The sequence below is a fragment of the Sciurus carolinensis genome, chromosome 16, assembly GCF_902686445.1.
Source record: "Sciurus carolinensis chromosome 16, mSciCar1.2, whole genome shotgun sequence".
NCBI lineage: Eukaryota > Metazoa > Chordata > Mammalia > Rodentia > Sciuridae > Sciurus > Sciurus carolinensis.
Window position 1 is genome coordinate 8,986,414 of NC_062228.1, and position 23,600 is coordinate 9,010,013.

A 23,600-nucleotide genomic window follows, 5' to 3' on the forward strand; every position below is an offset into this window, starting at 1 on the left:
CCAATTAGAATGGCGATTATCAAGAATACAAGCAACAATAGGTGTTGGCGAGGATGTGGTGAAAAAGGAACACTCATACATTGCTGGTGGGGTTGCAAATTAGTGCAGCCACGCTGGAAAGCAGTGTGGAGGTTCCTCAGAAAGCTTGGAATGGAAACACCATTTGACCCAGCTATCCCACTCCTTGGCCTATACCCAAAGGACTTAAAATCAGCATACTACAGAGATACAGCCACATCAATGTTCATTGCTGCTCAATTCACCATAGCCAGATTGTGGAACCAACCTAGATGCCCTTCAGTTGATGAATGGATAAAGAAACTGTGGCATATATATACAATGGAATATTACTCCGCAATGAAGAATGATAAAATTATGGCATTTGTAGGCAAATGGATGAAATTGGAGAATATCATGCTAAGTGAGATAAGCCAATCTCAAAAAACTAAAGGACGAATGATCTCGCTGATAAGCGGATGAGGACATATAATGGGGGGTGGGAGGGGTTAGCATTAGGTTTAGGGTTAAGTTTAGGGTTAGGGATAAGGAGAGCGGTAAGAATGAAGGAAAGAAGGACTGTATAGAGGGAAAAGAGGGGTGGGAGGGGTGGGGGGGAAGGAAAAAAAATAAACATCATTGCCCTATGTAAACGTATGATTACACAAATGGTATGCCTTGACTCTATGTACAAATAGAGAAACAACATGTATCCCATTTGTATACAATAAAAAAAATAAAAAATAAAAAATAAATAAATAAATATTCCTGTAAAATTGGCAATACAAAAAAAAATATTATCTATGTTACTTAAAGAGATTCAATAACTTCCTGTTGAAAAATGTAAGATCCTAGCATAGGAAATGAGCTCCAACCCCTCCTGAGCCTACACTTTTCCTGCTGTAGATGAGTGCCCACTCTCTGCCCGTGAAGGCTCCCACTGTGCCCTATCCAGTGTATGTCACCAGTCCCATCTTCTGGTTGATGACCTGCACTGGTGTTAGAGTACCTACCCCTCCTTCTTCTACACACACACACACACACACACACACACACACCTTGTGTTCCTGTTGGGCTGTCAATCATGGTGCCTCTATTCTTTGAGACCAGGGTAGGAGGCATGAGACACAAACAAGGTCAACCTCAGCTCTTCACTCCCTTGGGAAGGGGCAAGCTCCAGATGCTGGGATGTGATTCACAAAGTACCAATCAGATGCCTTCCTTGATGTATGGGAATTAGGAGCAACATTTTGTCTTTGCACTGAGGCTTGCCGAAACCAGGCTGCCAGAGCTAACGGGTGCTGCCTTTCTCAGTCTCAAGAAGGAAGCTCCTTGGCCTATGAGCTTGAGAGCTAACTCACAAGAAAAGAGAGGATGAAAGATGGAAGCAAAAGGGAAGTCCAGGGACGAATGCGTCATGATAGCTGAAATTTAAAAGAGAGAGAGGAGGCAGGGAGGATGGACTGGTCTCTGCTTTGAAGATTTCTAAGACTGGCCCAGTTCCAGGCACACAGTAGGAACACAGTACATCTTGGTTCCATTTCCCCTGTCGTTCAGCAGGCATTATCTTGATTTCTTGTATATGTCACAGCACGGTGGCACATCCTGCCCATGATACTTGTGATGTGAGGGTATTTTACCCTTGTGGGGAAACAGAGTCAGAATGGTGGACTCCATTCAGAAAGTTTTATCAAGTCTGGGTGGACTCTCTAAAGTCCTGTGTCTCTGCATCATCTCCCAACAATAATATCAACCAGACACAGAGTATATGACACTGACGTCATTCATCAACCAATGTTAAATATGCCAACATCATTGCTAGGCACTTTGGGTTCATTATCTTTTCTTTCTCCTCACTTTAAAACTGTTACCCCATAGGTGTTATCATTATGCCCACATTACAGATGAGGAAACTGCAGTTTTAAAAGACTAAGTCATTTTTCCAAGATTATACAGATTGCTAAAATCATGAGCCAGGATTTGAATCCAGGCCTGTTTCACTTCAAATATTAACTGTTTTATAACCAGAAAGCTCCCATACAGTTTTGGGTGTCCAAGAAATGAATCATTATCATTTCGTGCATAGAAAATAATTATCCTACATTGAGCTCTGGGGACCACAGTCATTTAGAGAAGTCAAGAGTAGCAAGATTCAATGCTTTAGCTCACAGAGGGGGTTCTGTTTGGGTAAGCACTCTTTAGCAGGTCCCTGAATCCCAGCAGTGCTAGGGATGGAGCTCAGCTGAAGGGTCAGGGGTCACTGGCAAGAGGAGATTGAAGAAAGAAGTTGAGTGCTACTCTTATGAAGAAAATAGCACATTCAAGATGAAACAGCTCCTGTCACTGGAACATCTATTTTGTCTCCAGGGCCTTCAAACATAAAATTCACTTATTTTAATAGCAAGGCTTCAACTGATTTCCTGTATGAGATCACACACAGAGGAATCAAACTAATTTGAGATTACATGCCTGCTGCCCTTTCCTAAGGAGAGTCTCTTCTTGCTTCTAATTAAACTTTTTCTTCTATGACAAATACCAAGATGTCAAAAAAGGATCCATCTTAGGAAAGCGAAGTACCAGAAACTTGGGGGTAATGGGGTGTTATTTCTCTATGCCTGAGAGAGTTCTGTTGTCAGTGTTGAATGTCAGTGATGTGTCCAAAGGTCCTGGGATTTTGATTCCTTCGAATGGGAGTGAGCCAAACTCCCAACCTACACATACCCAGGTGTCAGAGAACTCCCTGTCCCCACCCATGGATGGGCGTGCAGAGGGCTGGTGTGAGAGGAGCAGATCAGCCCGGACCGTGCTCAACCCTGGGAATGAGATTCAGAAGCCAGCACCCTCGTCCCTGAAGCCAAGGTAGAACCAGGAGATGCCAATTTAAGTCTTAGTTCTACCTTTTGTCACCTGAGTGACTTAGAAAGGAAAATGACCTTTATTGAGCATTCGCTATGTGCAGGGCCCTGTCAGGGCTTTCTTGGGTGCTCAGCTCATCTTTATAACAGTTTTTAAATGTGGGCATTATTACTGGGGTCAGTGGAAAGTACTATTTGCTTAAGATCACACAGCAGTGAGCTTGCATCAGGGTCTAAACCAAAATTCCTGTAGCTTCTCACAATCTCCACTTAATCTCCGAGTCCCAGTCTCCTCTCCTAGAAAACAAGAGTAATCATCCCTGCGCCGTGCACCTCACAGGGTACGAGGATCAGATGCAGAGCTGAGGTGTACAATGGGCGTCGTCACTGCAAAGACACTGCAAGTGGACAGTGGGGCGGGTGTCACACAGTCCTGGTTCCCTCTGCCTGTCATGAGCCACCTGCCATGGGCTTCCAATTAGTGCCTAGGTCATTAAAATCCAGCTGTTGCTTATGGGAACCTACAATACATCAGATCTTCTCTAAGGTTTTATCTCCATTTTATAAGTAAAACAAGGTTTAGAAAAGCTAAGCAACTTGCCTGAAGGGCAGAGCTAACTCCTAACCCACGGCTGCCTGAAAAGGAAACCCAGGAACTCTCCAAAACAGACAACTCTCTACCCGCCTCTCTTGCTTCCCTGCCCAAGCAGGCTGGTGACCACCTCTGAGCATCCTTTCTAAAGGCTGAATGAAGGAACTTATCTGAATGGCCACATCTGCCTTCATTCCAATTCTTCCTTCAGGTTCTTACTCTAGGTCCCAGGTTAGTTTTAATTCTGTAACTTTGACCTCCCCTTGCCCCTCAAAAATTTAAATCCTAAAGATACAACAACTACAAAAAGTAATCAGAATCATGGCAACATTAGTGATTTTTAGTAAATCAAAATGTTCTAAATGGTATTGTTGAGCTATTTGCAATTTACTTCATTTTAATTTTGCTGAAATTATTCCTACTTGGATAAATCCTATGCTTCATAAAATATTACGACAACACATTTTAATTTCTCAATGGTTTTTTCCATCCACTATAAATTGTACCATTTAATGCTTCTGTTAGTGGGAATTCTTTGATGACCATACTTTTTTTTTAACTTGCATAATGGAACAACTGGGAGGAAGAGAGAAATATTTAGAGATAAAGAAAGAGGGAGAAGGGATACAGAAAGAAAGAAATTTCTTTAATGATAGATCAAAATAGTCTCAAGGGGGCAAGATGGCTAAGTCTAAACAATGAGTTTGAATATGAGGTAAAAGTATATATTTTTTTCTTATTAGAAAAAGAGTCACTGATTCTGGGTTTCCCTGCCTCCTTGGACTGCCAAGAAAGGAAGAAATCCATCCCATTACTGGGTAGAGAGCAGACATCACCATCTCTGGTCCTCATCAGCAAGCATACAGTTAATGAGAAAATGAAAATGTCAGTAAATAAAAAAGGCCCTGAGCCAAGGAGGCTCAAATCGGACCAGCATGGAGTCACTCTTTCCCACCAACTCCCGATACCTCCATCCAACATGGAGGGATTCAGAACACTACTCCAATCTCCATGTCAGAGTGGCTCCGGCTTGGGCATGAGAAATTCTCCGAGCAATTTCTCAGTTTTACAAGCATCTGTGCCACTAAGCCTCATGGACTCCATGTGCTTATTTGAATAAACACAGGGAATGTCACTGGCTGCATTTCACTGCATCAACCTTATTAGTGACAATTCAATGCTGTGTTGTTTGGGGACATCTCACAGTGGAGTTGCCAGGGTAGCAATGACCCAGTCAAGCAAAGGAGGCAGAGGAAGGAACTCCAGTATCTCGAGTGGTCCCAGGAGTGTGACTGGGCTGATCAGCATGCACATTGCCGTTAATGCAGAGCCATGGCAACTCCATCCTGAGTGGGTTCCCAAAGCACCCGTGCCTCAGGACCAGAGGGAAAATGGATGTGGTGCGAGAGATGATGATCATTTGAGGACAGGCAGGATGGCATTATGCCATTTTCAGTCTTATCTGTTCTCTCTGTAATCAATCAAATGCATTCAACGTTCTATCACCGTGTGCCTATCTCTGTGTCTGACTGCTTCTCTGTGCTCTCTGCTTCTCCTCGGCTGTCTCTCCCTTTTTCTTGCTCTTTTGTGTCTCTGTCTTCGGATCCTCTGTCTCCCAAACGTAAGGCACCTGGGAACATGGTGGACTTGGATTTTCACATGGCCCTTGCACTCAGCAGTCTGTGATCCTGATGTGTCTGTCTCTCAACATCAGTTTCCTCCTCCTTAAAGTGGAGACGGTAGTACTGATCTTTTTTTTTTTTTTTTTTTTTTTTTTTTTTTTGCAGTGCTGGGGATCAAACCCAGGGTTTTTTGCTTGCAAGGCAAGCACTCTACCAACTGAGCTATCTCCCCAGCCCGGTAGTACTGATCTTGAGGTGCCATTAGGATGAAATGAGACCAAGAGTCACACAGGCCACTCAGTTCCTGGTGTATAACAACTGCTAAGTAAATGCCTGTTCCTTTCCCACCTCCAGTCTATCGTCCCCTCGTGACATATTAGACTCCCACCAATCTGATGGCTTTCTTCTGTGTGGCTGCCCTCAGCCCATCTTCAGATCAGCCAATGGAGCCATGACTGCCTGGAACCATTTTTCATCCAATTGGTCTCTTTCCAGCAGTTTCATATGGCCTCTCACTGTAAATCACTCTGGGAAAATAAATGTCCCCAATCCATTAGTGCCTTTCCACCACAAGCCAATTTGTACCACCAACTAGACAAGGCTTGTTAATGGTCACTTAAATACATTCCTGCAGCCCAGCCTGGAGACCCTGAGCTGGCCTCCAAGCCTACCAGCCGCTGTCCATGAGACACTCCTCTGTTGAATGCACTGACAGTGGCCAAGGCATAAATCTGATCCTTCTCAGTTGGGGGACCTCACACCCTAGTTTGTCTAGGGTAGCTCCGTTTGCTCCTGCTACCCCACAGTAATGTATTAATAGTGCCCCTTTCATTTTCAGAAGAGTTCCAGTTCGAGAGATAAACTATATGGGGTATCTATGGCAACCAAGAACAACAGTTTAGATAATAATAGCGATCATTTATCCACCCCTTGCTACATGCCAAGCAGCATCATAAAGGTCTTAACGCTGTACCTCATTTAAATTTCATGACAACACTAAGGAAGGAGGTGCTAAGATTAGCTCTATTTATAGACCATGACGCTCAAGTTCAGAGGAGGTAAGCAACACGGCCAATGTCAACCAGAAGGCGTTGTTCGTGCCTCACCGAGATCCCTTCCAGGAGTGGTGTACCCACTCCCCGACTGCTGCGAATGTCGGCTACTCATGGCTCAGAGCTGTCCCCTTCCCTTGAGAAGCTTGCTCAGTTAAATATAAGCCACCTCTGCTTGAGAAAGTCCCCGCCCACTCAGGAAGCAGCCCCCAGCCAATGACACACAAGGCTTCCTGCTCCTTGCTTCCAGGTGGGACTGACTCTGTGATGGGATCCAGCTGCGCGCTCCCCTCCACCCCAACCTGCTTTCCCTGCTCCCACTGGATCCCTGTGTCAGGCTCTGCCCCCAAGGAGTCCGACCTATGGCATCTGGCTAGCAGGTGGCGGAGCTGGGACTCAGGTTGAAGAAGCCTGGCTCCTGGCCCCTGAGCAGATAAATCGCCTAACAACGCCTAGGTGATAGACATGAAATCACAGTGATATAAATACTGCTTACAGGGCACTGACCCAGGCTTGTGTTGTACCTGATCCTCTGGACACCACCACAAGAATCGTCTTATCCCCATTGTGCTGACAAAGCACAGGAAGTTTGGAGACACTGAGACGTGCCCACCAACGTCACATGGATAGGAGGAGACAAGGCCCAAGCTTTCATTTAGGTCTGGCTCCCTTCAAAGGCCATAACCTCTTGATACTTGGCCACTGACACTTCTTGCTGTGTGAACTGTTTGATGGATAATTGGTGACGTGAGTCCCACCAAACTGCTGTTTCCCAGCACCAGTGGTGACTCTTTTTTGCACTGCATTGAAAAAAGCCATATTACTCTGGGAATAGCCAATATATGTTCCCTCCAGTCACACATAAAAGCAGCAAAGAATTTGTATTTATTAAAGAATGGAAGGAAAGCAATCATACATGCCAAAAGGTCCAGAGAGACCAATCGTATTTCTTGTGACTTTTCCACCAAGAGAGACAAAATGGAATCAAAGGAAAACGGCAGAGCTTTGAGAAGAGGCAGATTCAAATCCTAACTCTACTACTTGTGTGATATTTTTAGGAATTACTCAGTGTTCCCAAACATCAACTTGCTCTTCTGCAACACAGGAAAAATAACTATCTCATCGGTCCATGAATGAGAGGATAAATGCAATAAAATAAGAATTTCTTCCTGTTGCTTCTCTTCCATTCGCACAAAATTTATAGAGTATCCAACTTAAGCCCTCACTCCAGGCCTGCCTAATACAGGTTCAGATGTACTATGCTTTCATTCCACCAAAGTGCATATCCTATTTATGATAAAAGGTTTCCATTAAAAACAGAGAGCAGATAAAAGGGGACCTTCATCCATGAGGCCATCAGTTGATTCATAAAAATACCAAGTGAGTCATCCTGGATCTCAAGGCTAAAACTTACAATCAATGGGCATCTCTAACCAGCCAATCCTAGCCCAGTGGAGGAGGAAGGGCCCAGAGGGCCATCTTCACAGCTATTCCAATCCTCCCTTGTGAAACTGATTAGCTCTGCTTCCAGACTGGCAAAAGGAAAATCAATCGGGGCCCTTTGCAATTCTGTTCCGTGTGCACCCCCATGCCTGGGTGGCTTTCCGAACAACTGGACAACTGGGGTGGGGGAGCGCAGTGATTCCATTGTGTGTGTGTGTGTGTGTGTGTGTGTGTGTGTGTACAGCTCCATTAAAGAACAGATTTGTGTGTTTGGCTTTGAAAATCAATCTCTTGGCCTTCATCATGACATTTATCATTTCAAAATGCTTGTTTTTATAAGCATTTATGCAGTCAGTATAAGGCTACTGAATGCAGAGGTTAGAGAACACAAATGAGACTTTTCTTTAAAAAGTAGCCACAACATGCCTACTCTGACATCAGAGTCCTAGAGCATGATCTTCAATTTGGAGGAAGGCTCATAAACTACAAGCACATACACACCTAAATAATTGTTTTATGTATACATATGCCTGTGTGTATACATATGTCATTTTGGATGGAGTGGTTAAAGAGGGAAAGTCATCAATGTCTGGCTTTAATTGTGCTAGGCAGAAACTCTTTCACCAGCAAGTGAAGAAAAATGGTGACTCCTCCATCCGCTTCCAGCTTTCCTTAATCCATTCACCTGACAACTCATTCAGGACAGAGTGCCAGCCACTGTGCTAGACATGGGATGTTTGTTGGTGAGAAGGCAGATATGAAGCATTGCTCTCTAGGATGGATCAACTTGGTTCTGAAAGAATTAACAAAAAGAACTAGATAGGATCTCCCCATTTGCAAAAGCTTCTTTCTTACCCTGAATTCCCCAGAGAGGTTTCAGAGTGGAGTTCAGAGTCAAACAGACCAGCAGGATATGTGAGGAGCCAGCCAGACATCTGCGACCACTGCTCCCACAGCTGTCTTCTAAGCTGGCAAATGATGTCTGCTCCTACTCTCAAGTGGGGAAGGGAAGGGAGGTCTTTGCATTTTTCTTGCCTCTTGATTAGGTCCCAATTTTGGGTTTCTGATCTTACTTGGGAACCCGTGCTGACTGCTGCTTTCAGAGCAGTGTGTGTTCGGGGCTTCAAAAAGCAGCTATGGGACTCAGCTCTCTGTGAAAACAGTTCCACCTGCAAGCGTCAGGGGGCTGCAGTGTTGGAGTCCACTGATCTTCCCCTGCATGTCTCCCAGACCTCAGAGCAATGATCCCAGGGTGCGCTGACCCAGAGGGGCTTACCTGCGCCCACTGCCGTTCATCTCAACAGGCTTGGGTCTGGAGAAGTTTCCCCAGGAGGAATAGGGAATAGAGGGCCTCTTAAGAGAACTGGGCTCCTTCTGAGATGGGGGCATGAGTTCAAAGGAAATTGATCAAGATTTTACCCCTTTAGGGAAACACAGAGGATGTGGGGAAGAGGAGCAGTGGGCTTCAGCCCTGGCCTTACCTCTCACCCAGTTTAGATGCTTAAGTGCCTGACCCCCTTGCTTCCCAGTTCCTTTCCTCATACCAGGCCACAGTGAGGGAAGTGTGCAGGGGGATGGGGGCCGGGGGTGGGAGGAGACCTGCACCCAGTCTCCGCACAGCACAGAGGTTTAAGAGTGTCAGATCCCTCCCAGGCCACTTAGTAGCGGCTGAGCCATCTGGGGCAAATCACTCGCTCTGAGTGGCGGTTTTCTCACCTGTAAGGAAGGATAAACGATGAAGGTACCTAACTCGCTGGGTCCCAGGAAGTATTAAATAGGATCGCACACGTAAAACTCTAAAATCGGCGGCTGGCACACAGGAAGCGCATGGTTATTAGTATTTTTAACCAGGTTTACCATCAACCCCTCGCACCCCCGCCCCCGTGCTGAGCTGCCCTACCGGACGGAGAACTCCCGCAACACATTTTTCCAGACCCAAGGTGCTGGGCTCTACCATTCTCCCGGGCACCTTACATCTGGCTTGGGGAGCGAATGCCACCCTCGGCACCCCTCTGCCACCATCGGCGGGTCACCGGCCTCTTGGAGGCTCAGCGCGGGGCGCGAGCGCGGAGGGGACGCCTGCGGAGGCTCCCCGGGGCAGCGTCCCCGCCGAGGTTCTCCCACCCCCTCCCGGAGCGCCGAGCGCAAAGAGCTAGGGAGCAAGAAAGGCACAGATACTGGACCAGGCTTTGACGCGGATCTTGAGCTCGCCGTCCTGCGGCTCGGGCATGGCCTTCCTGGAGAGCCGCAGCTTGTTGAGCCCCCCGAAGCCGGCCAGCACCACGGCGCGCATCTCCTGGGCATCCCCGAGGCGATGCGAGCCATCGCCGCCGCCGCCCTCCGCCGGCTCCTTGCTGGGCTCCTTCTCGATCATTTGCTCCGTCTCCTCCGCCTTCTCCACGCCTTCCTTGGCCATGGCGCGCGGGGCGCGGGGCGCACGGGCTGCAGCGGCTGCGGCGCGAGGTGCTCGCGGCTCCTCTCCCGCGGGCTCCTCCTGTTGAATGTGGGATGCTCGGCGGCGCAATGGCTGCAGCCTCGGCGAGCGGCGCCGCGGTCCACAGCTCCGCCGTAATCCTCGCAGGCGCCGCGCCCAGCCCGCCCCACCCCCGCTGCCGCCTGCCTTCCCTGCCCAAAGGAAGCTGTGGCTCGGGTTTCCGAACCAGGCACAAATGAGGCTCTTGATCGAAGCCCTAATAACGGATTTGCGCAAGACTCGTAGACGGAACACGCCTAGATCGGCCGCCCGGCTCTCCCGTGGGGGCGCAGTACTTGGTTATATACGGCGCAGGCTTGGGCGCCTTGAAATGGACAGAGATGAATGTCGGGGCCTGGAGGATGCCAGGCAGAGGCAAGGTTGCCTGTTCTCCAACTGATCTGCGGGGGCAGGCGGAATAGCCGGGAAGTGGGGCTGTTTCCCAACCGCGGGTTCTGAGTGGGAGGACAGCGAGGTTCCGGAAGCAGGAACTAGAGGTACCAATCCCCGCCCGCAAGAGTCCGATGCGGGGTCTTTTCTCTCTGGACAGAGGCCCCCAGGGTCAGCCAGGATGCTCTTTCCAGGGCATCCCCGGGAGCTTCCTTATGATGGCTAATTCTCAGCATCTACGCCTTTTCAGGACAATAAAGAGGCTCCAGTAAAGAACTCAGAACCAGAACACGGTCCTGTTCTCCTTCTGACCCCCAGAGAACCAACAGTAACACACACACACAGTAGTAGCTGGACTTTGGTTTGGTTTTGTTGTTTGCTTTCCAGGGCCCTTTGGATATAAGATCTCATCGAAAAACTTGTATTTTCTTTAAAAAAAAAAAAAAAAAAAAAAAAAAAAAGAAGGTAGGGGTGATCTACCTTGTGGCAGTTTAAAGAAAGCAATGGGATTGATGAATATTCTAGTTGCTATGCAACCAACAACCTTCAAATCTTGGGCAACTCATTCACCCTTCCTGAGCCTAGACACACTCATCCACAAAATGGGCACACTTAATTTTGTGTTCTGCATTGTGATCAGTGCTCAGGTAGATATAATACCTGGTCCTTACCTTTGAGGAGCTCAGAGCACAACAAAAAGCAATATATTAACAATTTAAGAACCTCTTCTCCCTCCATTTTCCCTGATGCCTCTCTGCTTCAAAGGCCCTGGCCTTCTATGCCACTATATCCCCTCCCATCAAAGGGTTCTGTCCCTGTGGTGCCCTTGGCCTGGGATGTGTCTTGCCTCCTTCATCTGGTGCTAACTCCTACTTCACTCCCTCCAAGAAAGTGCATTCCTCCTGGGAGGCTCTCCAGCTCCCAAACTTACTCTCACTCCAGTCTGGAACTAAGTTATGTTTATTTGATATCTCTGTTTCCTTCACCCAACAGTGAACTTCATGTCGGCTTTTACCCAGCTTGGTTTCCCTGGGGCTTAGCACAGGATTGGCATGTAGTAGAATATGCTCAGAAAATGCTTGTCAAATGAACGATTGCATCTGTGATGCAGATGCTTCTGTGGAAGACCAGAGAAGGAAACTGTCACAGGGAAGTCCTCAGGGAGGAGGGCATGTGTGAGCCAGACCCTGAAGCTTAAGCGGGGTTCTTCAGACAGAGAAGGTCACGAACACATAGGAGCACATAGAAAGGTGGTAGGTGATGGTGCTTTTGAGAGGGCACTGGTTAATTCTGGGGGCAGAGCATTGGCTGTGTTCAGCAGTCGCTGGAGAGGAGACTGAAGGGGTGAGTGGAACCAGCTTGGAAGGGTCTCATACTGTGTTTAAATTTCAGGCATAATCGCAGAGGCACTGCATACCACTGAAGGCTTCAAAAATAAAAGCAAGGGGGTGACTCTGCCAGAGGTGTGTTTTAGGGTAACAACTTGGGCAGTAAGTGCATGGTGCTTAGGTGGTAGGATTACTGGATGCATGGAGATCAGCTACAGACAACAGCGAAGGCAAAAACAAAGTAAATGACAAGGGTGTGACCCAAGGGAAGGGAGGGGTCTGGTAGGCTGCCCCATAGACAGGGCTTGGTTAATGAATTGAGCATTTTATTCTGAACGCAATTGTCCACATCATGAACCCTGTTTGCATTGTGGGGTAGTGTTTCAGCCGGATTCTATCCTGAAACAAGAATTCGAGTGCCAGTGTTTATTTTGGAGATAATCCTAGGAAATGCTGGTCGAGAAGTAGGAAAGTGAGCAGTGATACAGCCAGTATGTGTGCATTGAGAGCCAGTCACCACAGGGGACAGATGAGCCTCAAACCTGCCGAGGACCTGACATACAGTGTGGAGCAAGTCTCAGGGTTGGCCCACCCAAGCAGTAAGGAAATAGGCGCTTATCCACTATATTCTATGCATAATTGGCCAAGAGCTGTTCCTGGAAGTGCTAACTCCCTGGCACTTCCATGCAGCCCCAGGTCATGGGCAGAGAGTCCCCAGGCAGAGAGCTCTGGACACTTGTAGTAGGAAGCCATCATTTTGTATATGGAATGGTGAGTTTCATGGGAACACGGCTTTGGCACTGATAATAACATCTACAATGAATATGATAACATCTACAGTGTTTGGCCATGTCTACTGTTCTACAGGTTAGGCATGTTATGTCATTTGATTTTCAGAATAATCTCGTGAGATGAGAATTCCTATTGCTCCCTTACAGAAGAGGACACTTGAGTCTCAACATGGTGAGTCAGGCTCAAAGGAGCACATTGGCTCCCTTGGTTGCGATGAGATATAAAATCTGACTCCAGGTTCATGCTCTTAGCATCTCACCTGTTCAGTCCCTGATTGATAACACCCCATGGAAGTTTTGGATGTCCTCTGCTCTTTTCTTGGCTTCCGAGTATGTCTGTTCTACCAAGGTCACTTGCCTTGATTCTGAGTGTTTTCCTTTGGCATCAGAAAAGTAAATCTACTTGGCAGTCAGCACACAGCATATTTAAGAGAATGTGTTTGTCTTATGTAGTGTATTAAAGGAAATATACTTATTCCCTCCAGGGAGTTTTCTGGGTGTTTACAAATCCCAGACTGTAATTGTCAGGCAGGTGGTTATCACAGCCCAAAGCATGGCTGTGCTGTTTGGGGAAGGACCCTCTTCTGAGTCCTGTATAACAGTACTGTTAAGTATTCCCAACTCTGCTTCTCTCTGGTAGAGTTACAAGAGCGATACTATGCAGAACATCTCCAAATAAACACAATAAATCAAATTTTAATTACCAAATCAATTTCTCAGAGCCTCAGTTGTGAAGTTTCTTACATTGTAGAGCCATGTCAAACAGCGGCCACTAATGGTGAAACACAGTATTACAGTTCAACTCTGAACTTGTAAATGGCCAGAAAGGGCAGGAGTCTGGTGGGTGGGGGCAAATTTAGGAACTCCTCTAGGTGTTGGCCATCTGAAGGGAATATCACATAATAAAGGTGAGGTCTTAGAGATGGGAAGCAATATTAGCTTTGTTTTAGAAATGATTTTCTAAGTGAATTTGGAATGTTTCTGGAATTTTTCAATGAATGCTCAGTGTCTTCAAATAAACCCTTTAGTAGTATTCATTCCATTGCATTTTCTTCAATACCATTAGAATTATTTACTACACATGTACTATTTAATCTCCAAAATAACCCTGTGACATAGGGACAGTTATTCCTGCCTTACAGAGGTGAAGATTTCATACAAACTAAATAGTTTTCCCAAGTTCACCTAATTGATAAGCAGCAAAATTGGGGTTTGAAGTGCGAAAAATTTGACTCTGAAATGTGGATTCCTGACCATTATGCTATACTGTCTTTGGTTTGATATGTTTCTCTTTTGCTCATAAAATGCTACTGAATATGCCAAGAGGAAGGAGACAAATTTAGGTGAATGATGGAAGGTGGTAAAAGTTCTGACCAATAAAAGATCTTAGTGAAGTCTAGGGTCTTATAGCAAAGGGTGTCAGCCATAATTTCTTATAATCTGTGCTGATGCCATTTAAAAGTTGACAAAACTTGATTGCTATGAACACAGTGGTATGGTTCAGAGAAGAACCGGGGAGCCATGCTGGGGACAGAACACCTTTCCTATCTGTATCCCGTGGGACCACTCCTATGCAATAAACCCTGGTTGTTTCAGAGGGGGGAAATGTGAACTGATATTTATTCATCACCTTTTGAACACTGACCTTGTGCGGTTGCTAGGCACTGGTGATCAAATGGTGACCAAGACAAGCAGATTCTCATTCCTGACGGAGCTAACCATCTAGTGAAGGGGACGTATATCAGAAGCAAATTTTCTTAATGCAGAGGTTTGAGTACTTCCCAGGAAGCCTGGTAGAGGCCTGGGGCCAAGAGATGGGGATGGAAAGAAATGCACGTGAGGGGCGTCATCCAGAGCTGCTGCTGTGGCTTGCATATGAGGCGTCCCCTGAAAGTGTGCTTGGGAGACGGTGCAGGAGCCTTCCGAGGTGAGGCGACAGATCACCAGAGCTGTGATGGACGCATGGGTGGTAAACAGGCAGGTGGAGCATGGCCCAGAGAGAAGGTCCCCGGGGACATGTCCTTGGGGATTCTATTGTTCCTGGCTCTTGCACTCAAGTTCTCTCTCCTTCGGCTGTCATAGACTGAGCAGCTTCCCTCCTCCACACCCTCCTGCCATGATGTTCTGCCTCAACTTGGGCCCAGAGCTATGGAGTCGACAGACCAGGCACTGAACTTCTGAAACCATGAGCCAAAACAAACTTTTCCTCCTTGAAGTTGTTGTGGTCAGGTATTTTGTTCACGGCAACAAAAGCCTGACCAAAGCAGGTGATGGCCGCCATTTGGCAGGTTAACTCCTGCTGGAGACTCTAGCAGACAGTGAGGGGGCACCTCAGAGGCTTCCAGTCAAGAGGCGGGGGAAATGGGGTGGCGGCCAACTCCTGTCAGTGTTTGGTGGAGGGCTGTTTCTAGGGGGCACTCACCATCTGCCATTTCTGGCCGGCCCCGCACAGAGGCCGTTTGGGAACTGATGGCTAGACAGAGCTGTCCTGAAGAAGTTGCAGGTGCTTGGAGGTGGAAGCCACTAGGTCATCGTGATGGCACCAGTGAGCCCCAGGGGGCGAAGGTGGGGCAGTGGCAGGCTCTGCTACAGGTATCGAACCAAAAGAAAATCACATGCGTAATGAATCATTCATGAGTTTGATAAGTGCTGTGAAGCAGAAATACAGCGTACCATCTGGAGGGTCAGAGAAGGCTCCCCTGTGAAAGTGACAGAAAACCATGAGAGTCAGCTACCAATGCCAAAAAGAAAAGAAAAGAAAAGCTAAAAAGTGGCTTAAAGAAGATAGAGTGGGGGGTCCAGGGGCCCCACAGGTCACAAAGACCAGTGTGACTGTCCCTTCCCGCTCTACTTCAGCTCAGGAAGGGCTGACCTCGTTCTCATGGTTCAAGACTCGGCCATCACGTCCTTGTTCTGGTTGGCAGGATGGAGGTGAGCGGGAGGGGAGCAGACCCACGACCTTTTCTAAGCACCCTGCAGGGCCCTCCTTACCAGGAGACATCTTACCTGCTATTGGCCAGAGCCTCGTCATGGCTGCTTCCTGTTGCAAAAGAGGAGGGGGAGTGTAGGTTCCCCGGTTAAGTGACAATGTCCCAGCTGAAAGAGTCCAGAGTTAATGGTGACGGGAGAGGCGGCATTGGAGGAGTAGTCCTTCAAAGACACTGAAGGGCTCTAAGGACAGCTGCGTGGAGAAGAAGGGGGAGTGGCCAGGCCTCCCCCAAGTACCCTGGTCCTGGGAGGCAGTGCCTCACTTCTTAACGGCTCCTCTCAGCTGAGTTTTCACCCTGTTGGATTTTTCTCTCCATAGGATTCAGCTGCGATCTTACCATGGAAGTTAGCAAGAAAACTCAGTTCCCTTTCCATGACCAAAAGGTGCTAGTCAAAAGACATTCAAAACTTCATTTAAGCTCTGTATCATCCAGAACTCAGAAAAATAATGTGAAAACCATTCACCTGCTCTTACACTTTATTCATAAGTACCCATTATCCACAAAGAGATAATTTCATCAAGTGTTTTGTATCGTTGGGTAAACATGGTTGGCCAAGTGTGGAGGAGAATATACCTCAGAGGACTGAGGAAGGAATCCAAAGGAAGTAGTTTATGGTTCTGAAACCCCATTTGTGCTAGGAGATAATTTCTGAGTGATTTCTTTTATCCCCTCCCCTGCATATTATCTAGGGTTTCCCCTGGTGTGCTGCTGCATGATTTCTGTGTGAATCATCACACAATAATGCTGTCTGCTTCTTCCAGAAACTGCATACAGCTGTGTTTCCCCCAGAGTAGTTGGCTATAGATCATTGTGAGTAACGACGATGGGATGGGATGTAAAATTCAGGTTCAGAAGTAAACAAAGCATCTACTCCTCGGATAGGGTCCAGGGGAAGCTAGACCGGGAGTTTCTCCAGCAGTCTTTTTTTCCCTTCTTGCAAGCTGAGAGCATTACCCTATAAATCAGGATGAACCCGCCTCCAGCTAACTCTCTCTCTCATTTCCCTGATGCCCCTGGTTTGAGCTAAGAGGTGATTTCCCTGAGAGTTTTGCCTCCTTCTTGATTGTATTGACCCATATCCAGTTTGGGGGGGCTTTCTCAGAATAATGACTGCATGAGGCTGCAAGACCTCAATGTGGTGAAAATCTCAATTTGAGAAGGGCACCTTTTGCTTCTCCTCTTCCAGGTTAACTGGCTTAACTCCCAGGAAACTGGAACATGTTCTCTGGGGGAAGGGGTCCTCCTTTTTTTTAGCATGCTACTCTACTCTTCTTCAGGCCAGGAGGAGGGTTCTACACAGGACTGTCCATTCACCTGTCATCCATTCGCCCATCCACCCGTCTGTCAGGCCGTCCATCCAATTCTTGTATTCTCACCATGCACTAAGCAAGGTGGAGGGATCACACCCAGCCTCGCACAGATCCCAGGGTTTCTGCGTCTGAGCCGTGTGCATTTGAGACTCCAAGAGGGTAAAAAAGTTGCTCAAATTAAATTGAGATCAGAACCCCTCAATTGGGGTGTGATGTGAGAAACCGCGTGAGACTCCACGAGGCACTCTTCCAGGTCTTATTTTGCGTGCAGAATAGTTGATCAATGAGCAGGCCCTTCCCGCTTCCTCCAGCAGTAAGGCCTGGGGCACGTCTTGAGCGAGATACAAACAGGTAAGCACATGCTGTGAAGTCCCAGGGAGACGGGACAGGGTAAGCACAGTCCCTGGGGCAGACAGGCTGCACTCCAGTCTCGACCCGGCCTCTTCCTTGCTGGGCAACCATGGTCGAGTTCCTTGCTCTGTCCATTACCTCACTTTCTAATCTGTGGAGAAATTGAAAACAAATAATCCAAATAAACGTCCGCGGTATGGGGATAATCACTCTTCACATGTTAGCACTCTGTCTGCCTTAATCACATTGCTTGGTATGTCGACACCTGCTTAATTTGAAAAAGTTAGCATTCCAGTTCAACCTTGTCCAAAATCTTTTGAGTGGAGCAATGGTCTCCTAGGATGCTCGGTGTGTGCCAGGGTCAAAGGGGGTTCTGTGTTCTATTCAGCTGAGCACCCTCTGGTCAAATGTAGGCAAGCACCTTTCTTTAATGCAGACCTCGAGCCTTATGCTAGCATGATTTCCGAATCTCCAAAAGGAGGTACAGATTACAGCTTCACCCAGACTTACTTGACTTCCTACCCCTTTCCCTTGACATTCAGAGGCTTTCTGTAGATAGATGCTATAGATAAACCAAGGGGTAAGTATTCTTGAGTGTCTGCTCAGGGTTAGACATTGTAGAAGAAACAGCAGTAGAAAATGGCACCACCCTGTCCCCAAATGGCCGAGAAGCTTACTTAAGAGGAAACAGACCCACGATCAGTTTGGAGAACTTGAGAACCAAGAAGAGTGTGAAAGAGATGAAGTGGATCTGGTGTGGGACACACTAGGGAGTGGTGGGGACTGTGGTAAATAGGCATGCAGATGGCATTGTGAAGGGGTGGCATCACCTCAACCTGGGTCCATCATTGCCATGTGACAATGTCAGGTCAGGGTTGCCAGATCTTTTAAATGTTCACAAGAGCTGGGAAGTCTGGATTTTTATGTGAAATGCACCAAATCTATAAAATTTTGTCAAATGTAACACAGGATGAACAAAGTGGATCTGTGAGCCCCATCTAGCCCATGTGGCTCCAGTTCACAATCTCTGCTCTGTGCCAGGGTTTCTCAGGCAGGAGTAATTTTGCCCCTTCTGGTCATCCCCATTGGTAGGGTCAGCCAATGGGCAGAGGCTGGGAATTCTGCCACACACCCTGCACTGCTCAGGACAGTTGCCCACGACAGATAATCACCCAGCCCCTGACGTTGACAGCGCAGGGTGGGAAAGCTCTGCTCCAAGCCGGGGTTCCTTGGATCCCAGGAGCCAAGAGGTCTGTGGCTCAAATTTCTCCCTGTGCGACTTTGGAAATGTCCTCGCTCTGGTTGGTAAAAGAAGGAACCTGGGCTAATTGATGCTCAGCCCAGGGGCTGAGGTCACTTTGGTCCTCCATGTTAGCAGTGACCTGGCACAAGGACTCTCTCTGCAGAAACGACACTGACGGGAAATGAGAGCTACTGATGTGACGACGTGCACCAGGGGACTGTTCTCCAACTTGAAATCCGGTTTGTCCTTTTGGTGAGTTCGGAAGTCAGTTTCATGCAAGTCTCACCCCAGACAGTTGAATAAATCTGAAGCTGGCGTTTAGAAGGCCACTAAATCATTTGAGGTAATTTTGTTTTAGAGGCTGTTCATATTTTGTTGAGGGGAAAACCAAAGGACACACTCTAATTGAATATACCACTGCCTTCCCAAGTCCAGACAGTCTCTCAGATATTGATTTTGAGTGTGGGCCTCGCGCGTGCCTGTTTATCTCCTGTCTATCGTGAACAAAGTTGTTCTTTTATCTCAGGGTTTAATTCAATCATGCCGGCAGTGGAGCTGAGGCAGCAGAGATCTGCGATGGGGAAGAGGTGGCGATGCAGGGATGGGCAGGGACAGAAAGCCCGTGAAGGACTGAAGACTGGTTCTCACCCAGCACGTGGCCGCTGACGTCCATCTCCAGCCACTTTGTTTGGGCTGCTGGAACCAAACTCCATAACTGAGTGGCTTACAAACAAGAGAGATGTATTTCCCCCTGCTCCGGAGGCGGGAGTCCTAGATCAGGGTGGCAGCGGACTCGGGGTCTGGTGAGGGCCTGCTGCCCAGCCCACAGAGGAAGGCGCTCCGGCTGTCCTCGATGGTAGAGGCACAAAGCCTTCTCACAGCCTCTCATATGAGGACACTAGCCCTTCTCAGGAGAGCTCTGCTTCCATAACCTAATCACCCCAACATCCCCACATCCTAATGCTGTGATTTTGGGGGCAAGGGTTTCACCACATGAATTTGGGGTGGGGACACAGATATCCTTTGTGGGACCCTTGCATGGTATCATTACTTCTTTCCTCAACATGCTTGGGGGTTTCTCACACTGGGGTACACTACTCACGGAGAGGGCTTCCATGCTCCTGGAGAGGAGATGCGGGGTGCTCTTCAGGGGCTTCTGGGTGTGAGCCTGTCCCGTCCCTCGGTGACACTCAGCTTCCTTCAGACACCAGGGGAGCCAGGGGCTTGCAGCATCTGCTTTAACGGCAGTGTGTAGATTGCACCGCGAGTTCTTCTGAAATCATGATATGAGAGCTGCGGCAAAGCCAGCCCTGCCCTGAGTGGCCAGCGCCATCTGCTCCTGTCCCTCAGGGACACTGGGACCCAGAGCCACTGCACCAGAACATGCTACAGCTGCTGCTTCCCTGGGCAGCCATGGCCCTTCCCATCGCTTCCTCCATCTTAGTTCCTCAGGTTGGGAAACCAGGCTGCTTGGTGACAGGCACAGGAGCCAGTGCAGGCGCCGCGCGCTTGAAGTGCCAAGTGTGAGGAGTCACTTTGCAGGTGAAGGACGACCGTCCCACGTTAGGTTCCCTTAAAGCAGAGGCTGTGGCTGGCCTTTGAGGTTGACTGGCTTATGATGAAGAGGACCCCAGGAAGAGGAGTGGGGGAGTTAGACAGGGAAAGGGTGCATTTTCAAGCAGGTGGGCACCTGGGGCTCATTCCCTGGGGACTTTGAGAAGAAGACAGTGTGGGATATGTTTCTGAGTTATCCCAGATGGCCACCAATAAAGCTGGGGTGTTTATGCACCAATAAGCCCCCTCTATCATGGGTTCAGTGCTGCTTCTGGATGAGTGGTCAGAACTTCTGGCTCGCAAGCTTTGGGAACAAGCAGGAGCCCTGGCCAGCCCTGAGGCTGGGAGTGGGGATTCCCAGCGAGCAGCTCTAGAGAGCGCTCAGCGCGTGTGACTGGGAGCGATCGCAGCTGCGGCAGCACTTGATCTAAAGGGCTATCATACCACCCGTGTGAACGCAGGCCCGCCGTAATATCCTTGTGTTGATAGTGCTTACAAATAACTCTGAAACGCAAAATAAGCTTGAAGGTTACATTTTAAGAGCCAGAAAAAGCCATGCAAGTCAAAATAACAACACATTGATGTGATATGTGACGTTTGGTCAAGCAAAATCAAGGTTTGCTACACAAATACGATACCAGCCACCCCAAGACAGCTTGTGTGGAACTCCGCATACTGGAATATCCAGGAAGGACTGACTCCCCCCATTTTTGTGTCTTCCAGCTGCTGCAAAAAATTCCACCAACACTACAGCTACGAGCTCACGTGGTCTCCATGCAATCTGAATGCTTCATTTTGCATTGACTAAAAATCAGACCAGGTTCTTAATTGAACCTGGTTGACTTAACTAGTTAAAGAAATAGATCAACTGAAAAGGTGGTGGGCAGCTCCCCAAATCCCTGAGAAGTCTGCAGAGAGGTTTGAAGAGGAAGCTTATGGGTATAGGACCAAGAAAGATCAAGGTATTTGCTATGATTTGCATCTAATTTGAATGTGTTCCCCAGATGTCCCCAGTGCAGGATATAGAGGTGGGGACCCCTAAAGAGTTCAGGCCAGTGGGGGGTGACCAGGTCATGGGGCACTGCCTCAGAAGGGATTCATGCTGGTCTCATGAAGTGGGTTCTCACAGAAGCGGGTTGCTGCAAAGCAAGGTCACTCCCACACTTGGCCTCTTCTCAAGAAACCATCACCCCTTCCATTTCTCTGACGTGTGGTGGCCCAACTGTGGAGGTCCTCTCTAGAGGCTGAAGATGGGGCTGCCAAATCCTGGACCGTCAGCCTTAAAACCTGTAAGCTAAATAAACCACTTTTCTTTGTAAAGTACCTAGCCTTAGGTATTTTATTATAGCAACACAAAATGGTATGGTATTTATAAGAATACCAAAGTTCTATAGAAAAATAGTGCTGGGGGAATATTCAAGGACAAGTTTGCTTTTCACGGTCCTTGGCCTGTAAATAAAGCTGAGAAAATCTATTACCCAATACACCTTGAGCAGCTGTTCTCACTGACTTTAGTTAAAGCACCAGAACTGCTTGCAGAGGAGGAGATGGAGATTTTATTATTTTTAAAAGAAAACTGTAGAATCCCAGGTAAATTTACTTTACCACCTTTTCTTTAATTATGCAGAAAGAAAATTATTCCCATAAGAAGAATATTAGAAGCAGATGGACTACATAATCTATTTGAGATTATTTTCCATCTGTAGTTTTTGGGCATCTGAGTATTAGCTTGGGATTTGACGGAATGGCATATGCTCAGAAGTGAAAGTCATTTTCAGATAGACACAGCTCACAGCTCAAGTGAAAGACCATCCCCACACATGGAAAAGGCCCAAGACAGACATCAGGACAGGGCAGCGATTGAAGAATGTTTCAGTAAGTGAGAAAAAGTCATTTGAAAAAAATAGTCTCAAATAAGTGAAAATTTAAATCTTGACTTTCCTTTTCTTGGCCAGTAAATTTGAAAGATGTGTGTTCGTGTGTCTTTGAGTGCTGTGATACAGCATGGTCATACCAATAGTGTAAAGGACCCACATGGAGTGATTTTTGGACTTGTTAAGTTTGATAAACATTTGGGAAGGTAATTTGGGCATTTGAAACAGATGCCTTAAAAAGATAAAACATTTGTCTCAGCCATTCCCTTTTTAGAAAGCTACTTATTCTCAGGAAACAAACGTGTGCAAACATTTTAGCTCTAAATATTTAATTAATACTATGCCATTAATTAAAATACTCCAGATCTGGAAATCTAAACTTCTAGCAACTGGAGTGGAGACATGTCTTATATGTTCTCAGAGTTGAAAACCACGGGACCCCGGAAAATATTATCCACGGAAGTCTATTTTAAGCAGGTTAAAAGTACCCCTGTGAAATGATCTCATCTCCGAGATATCCGCACACACGCAGATGTACTGAATTAATGTTAAGAAGAATTGGGAAGGTCAAGGACTTAATGCTGACAATCTCTAGCTAATGTTTTGATGAATGTCCTAATTTTTTTTCTGTATGCATTTCCGTATTTTTTAATTCTCTTACTGTTAACATAAATTGCTTTTATAAACATTTTAAATGACCATGTTCTAAGAAAAAAAAAATTACTACCACCGAGTTCCCCCCTTCCAGCTTTATGGAGGAGGGGAGCAAGAAGCATTTTTTAACAAGCAATGGCTATGAGGTTTGCAGTGTTTTTGTATCCATTATCTCATGAATTGACACGACAGTATCCTGTGAGGTAGACAGTACTTTTATCTTGATTTTACTTCCATTTGCAAGAGCCGAGAGAGGCAGGGACTGTGGGTTGCCAGAGTGGAGAATTTGGATTCAATGCAACTTGGCTGTTTCCAAAACTCGTATTATTTTCACCACGCCAGCTGTTACTCAGGTCCCACAGGATCTTCCAGAGGACTCTCTTGCCCATGTTTATCACTTACCAGACTTCTGTCATCACATTGGCATGGAAAAGCCACGGCTCCTTTTCGGGAAGGAGAGAAGACCAGAGTGTAGTCCAGCAGATTTAAATACCCAACAAGCATTTGCCTTTGGGGTAAGATCACTTCTGCCCCCGCCCCTCTTCCTGGGGTAGGTGTTGGTAATGGGAGCCTTACACGTGGCAGTGTCACATCAAGGTCCTTGGTGACTCTGCATCCTGCTCCCCGTGGGAATGAAATGATTGAAGAGAGGCAGGAGGGAATGGAATTTCCAAAGGAGGAGCGTCATTTTTTCACCCTCTCACTGCAGAATAGGCTGTGATGATAACAGGCAGGACCTCGGTCACTCAGGTGGGTCCCGTCTCAGTTGCTGGGAGACAGGCTGCCAGGTTGAAGAACAGGGTGGCCCTTGGCCGGGCGTGGAATGGGTTGGATGGCGGAGCTCACACTTGTCAAACCTGGTCTCACATCCACCATAAGCCTGTGAGGGCCAAGCAACGCTGGCACCGATGGATCATGCCGCTCCTGCCTTCTGGTCTGGGGGATTTTATTGTCAACGTGTCGCACACTCATGTGAAGCAGGTGTGCTCAGCTAAGCCTTCTTCCCTCCATCCTCCACCCCCCACCCTGTGGCAACCCGCTGTCTTCTGCCTCACCCTTTGCTTCTTTCGGAACTGATGAG

At 47.4% G+C, this 23,600-nt stretch overlaps 1 protein-coding gene across 1 annotated transcript in view; it reads right to left on the minus strand.

Annotated features, from left to right (window-relative positions):
- Vat1l (vesicle amine transport 1 like) overlaps positions 1–10,154 on the minus strand; it is a 141,535-nt gene extending 131,381 nt beyond the window's left edge. The window contains exon 1 of the mRNA XM_047529028.1: positions 9,745–10,154. Coding sequence (XP_047384984.1) covers positions 9,745–9,977 — 233 coding nt within the window. The 5' untranslated portion in view covers positions 9,978–10,154. The remainder of the gene's footprint in view (positions 1–9,744) is intronic.
- Between the last annotated feature and the right edge of the window lie 13,446 nt (positions 10,155–23,600).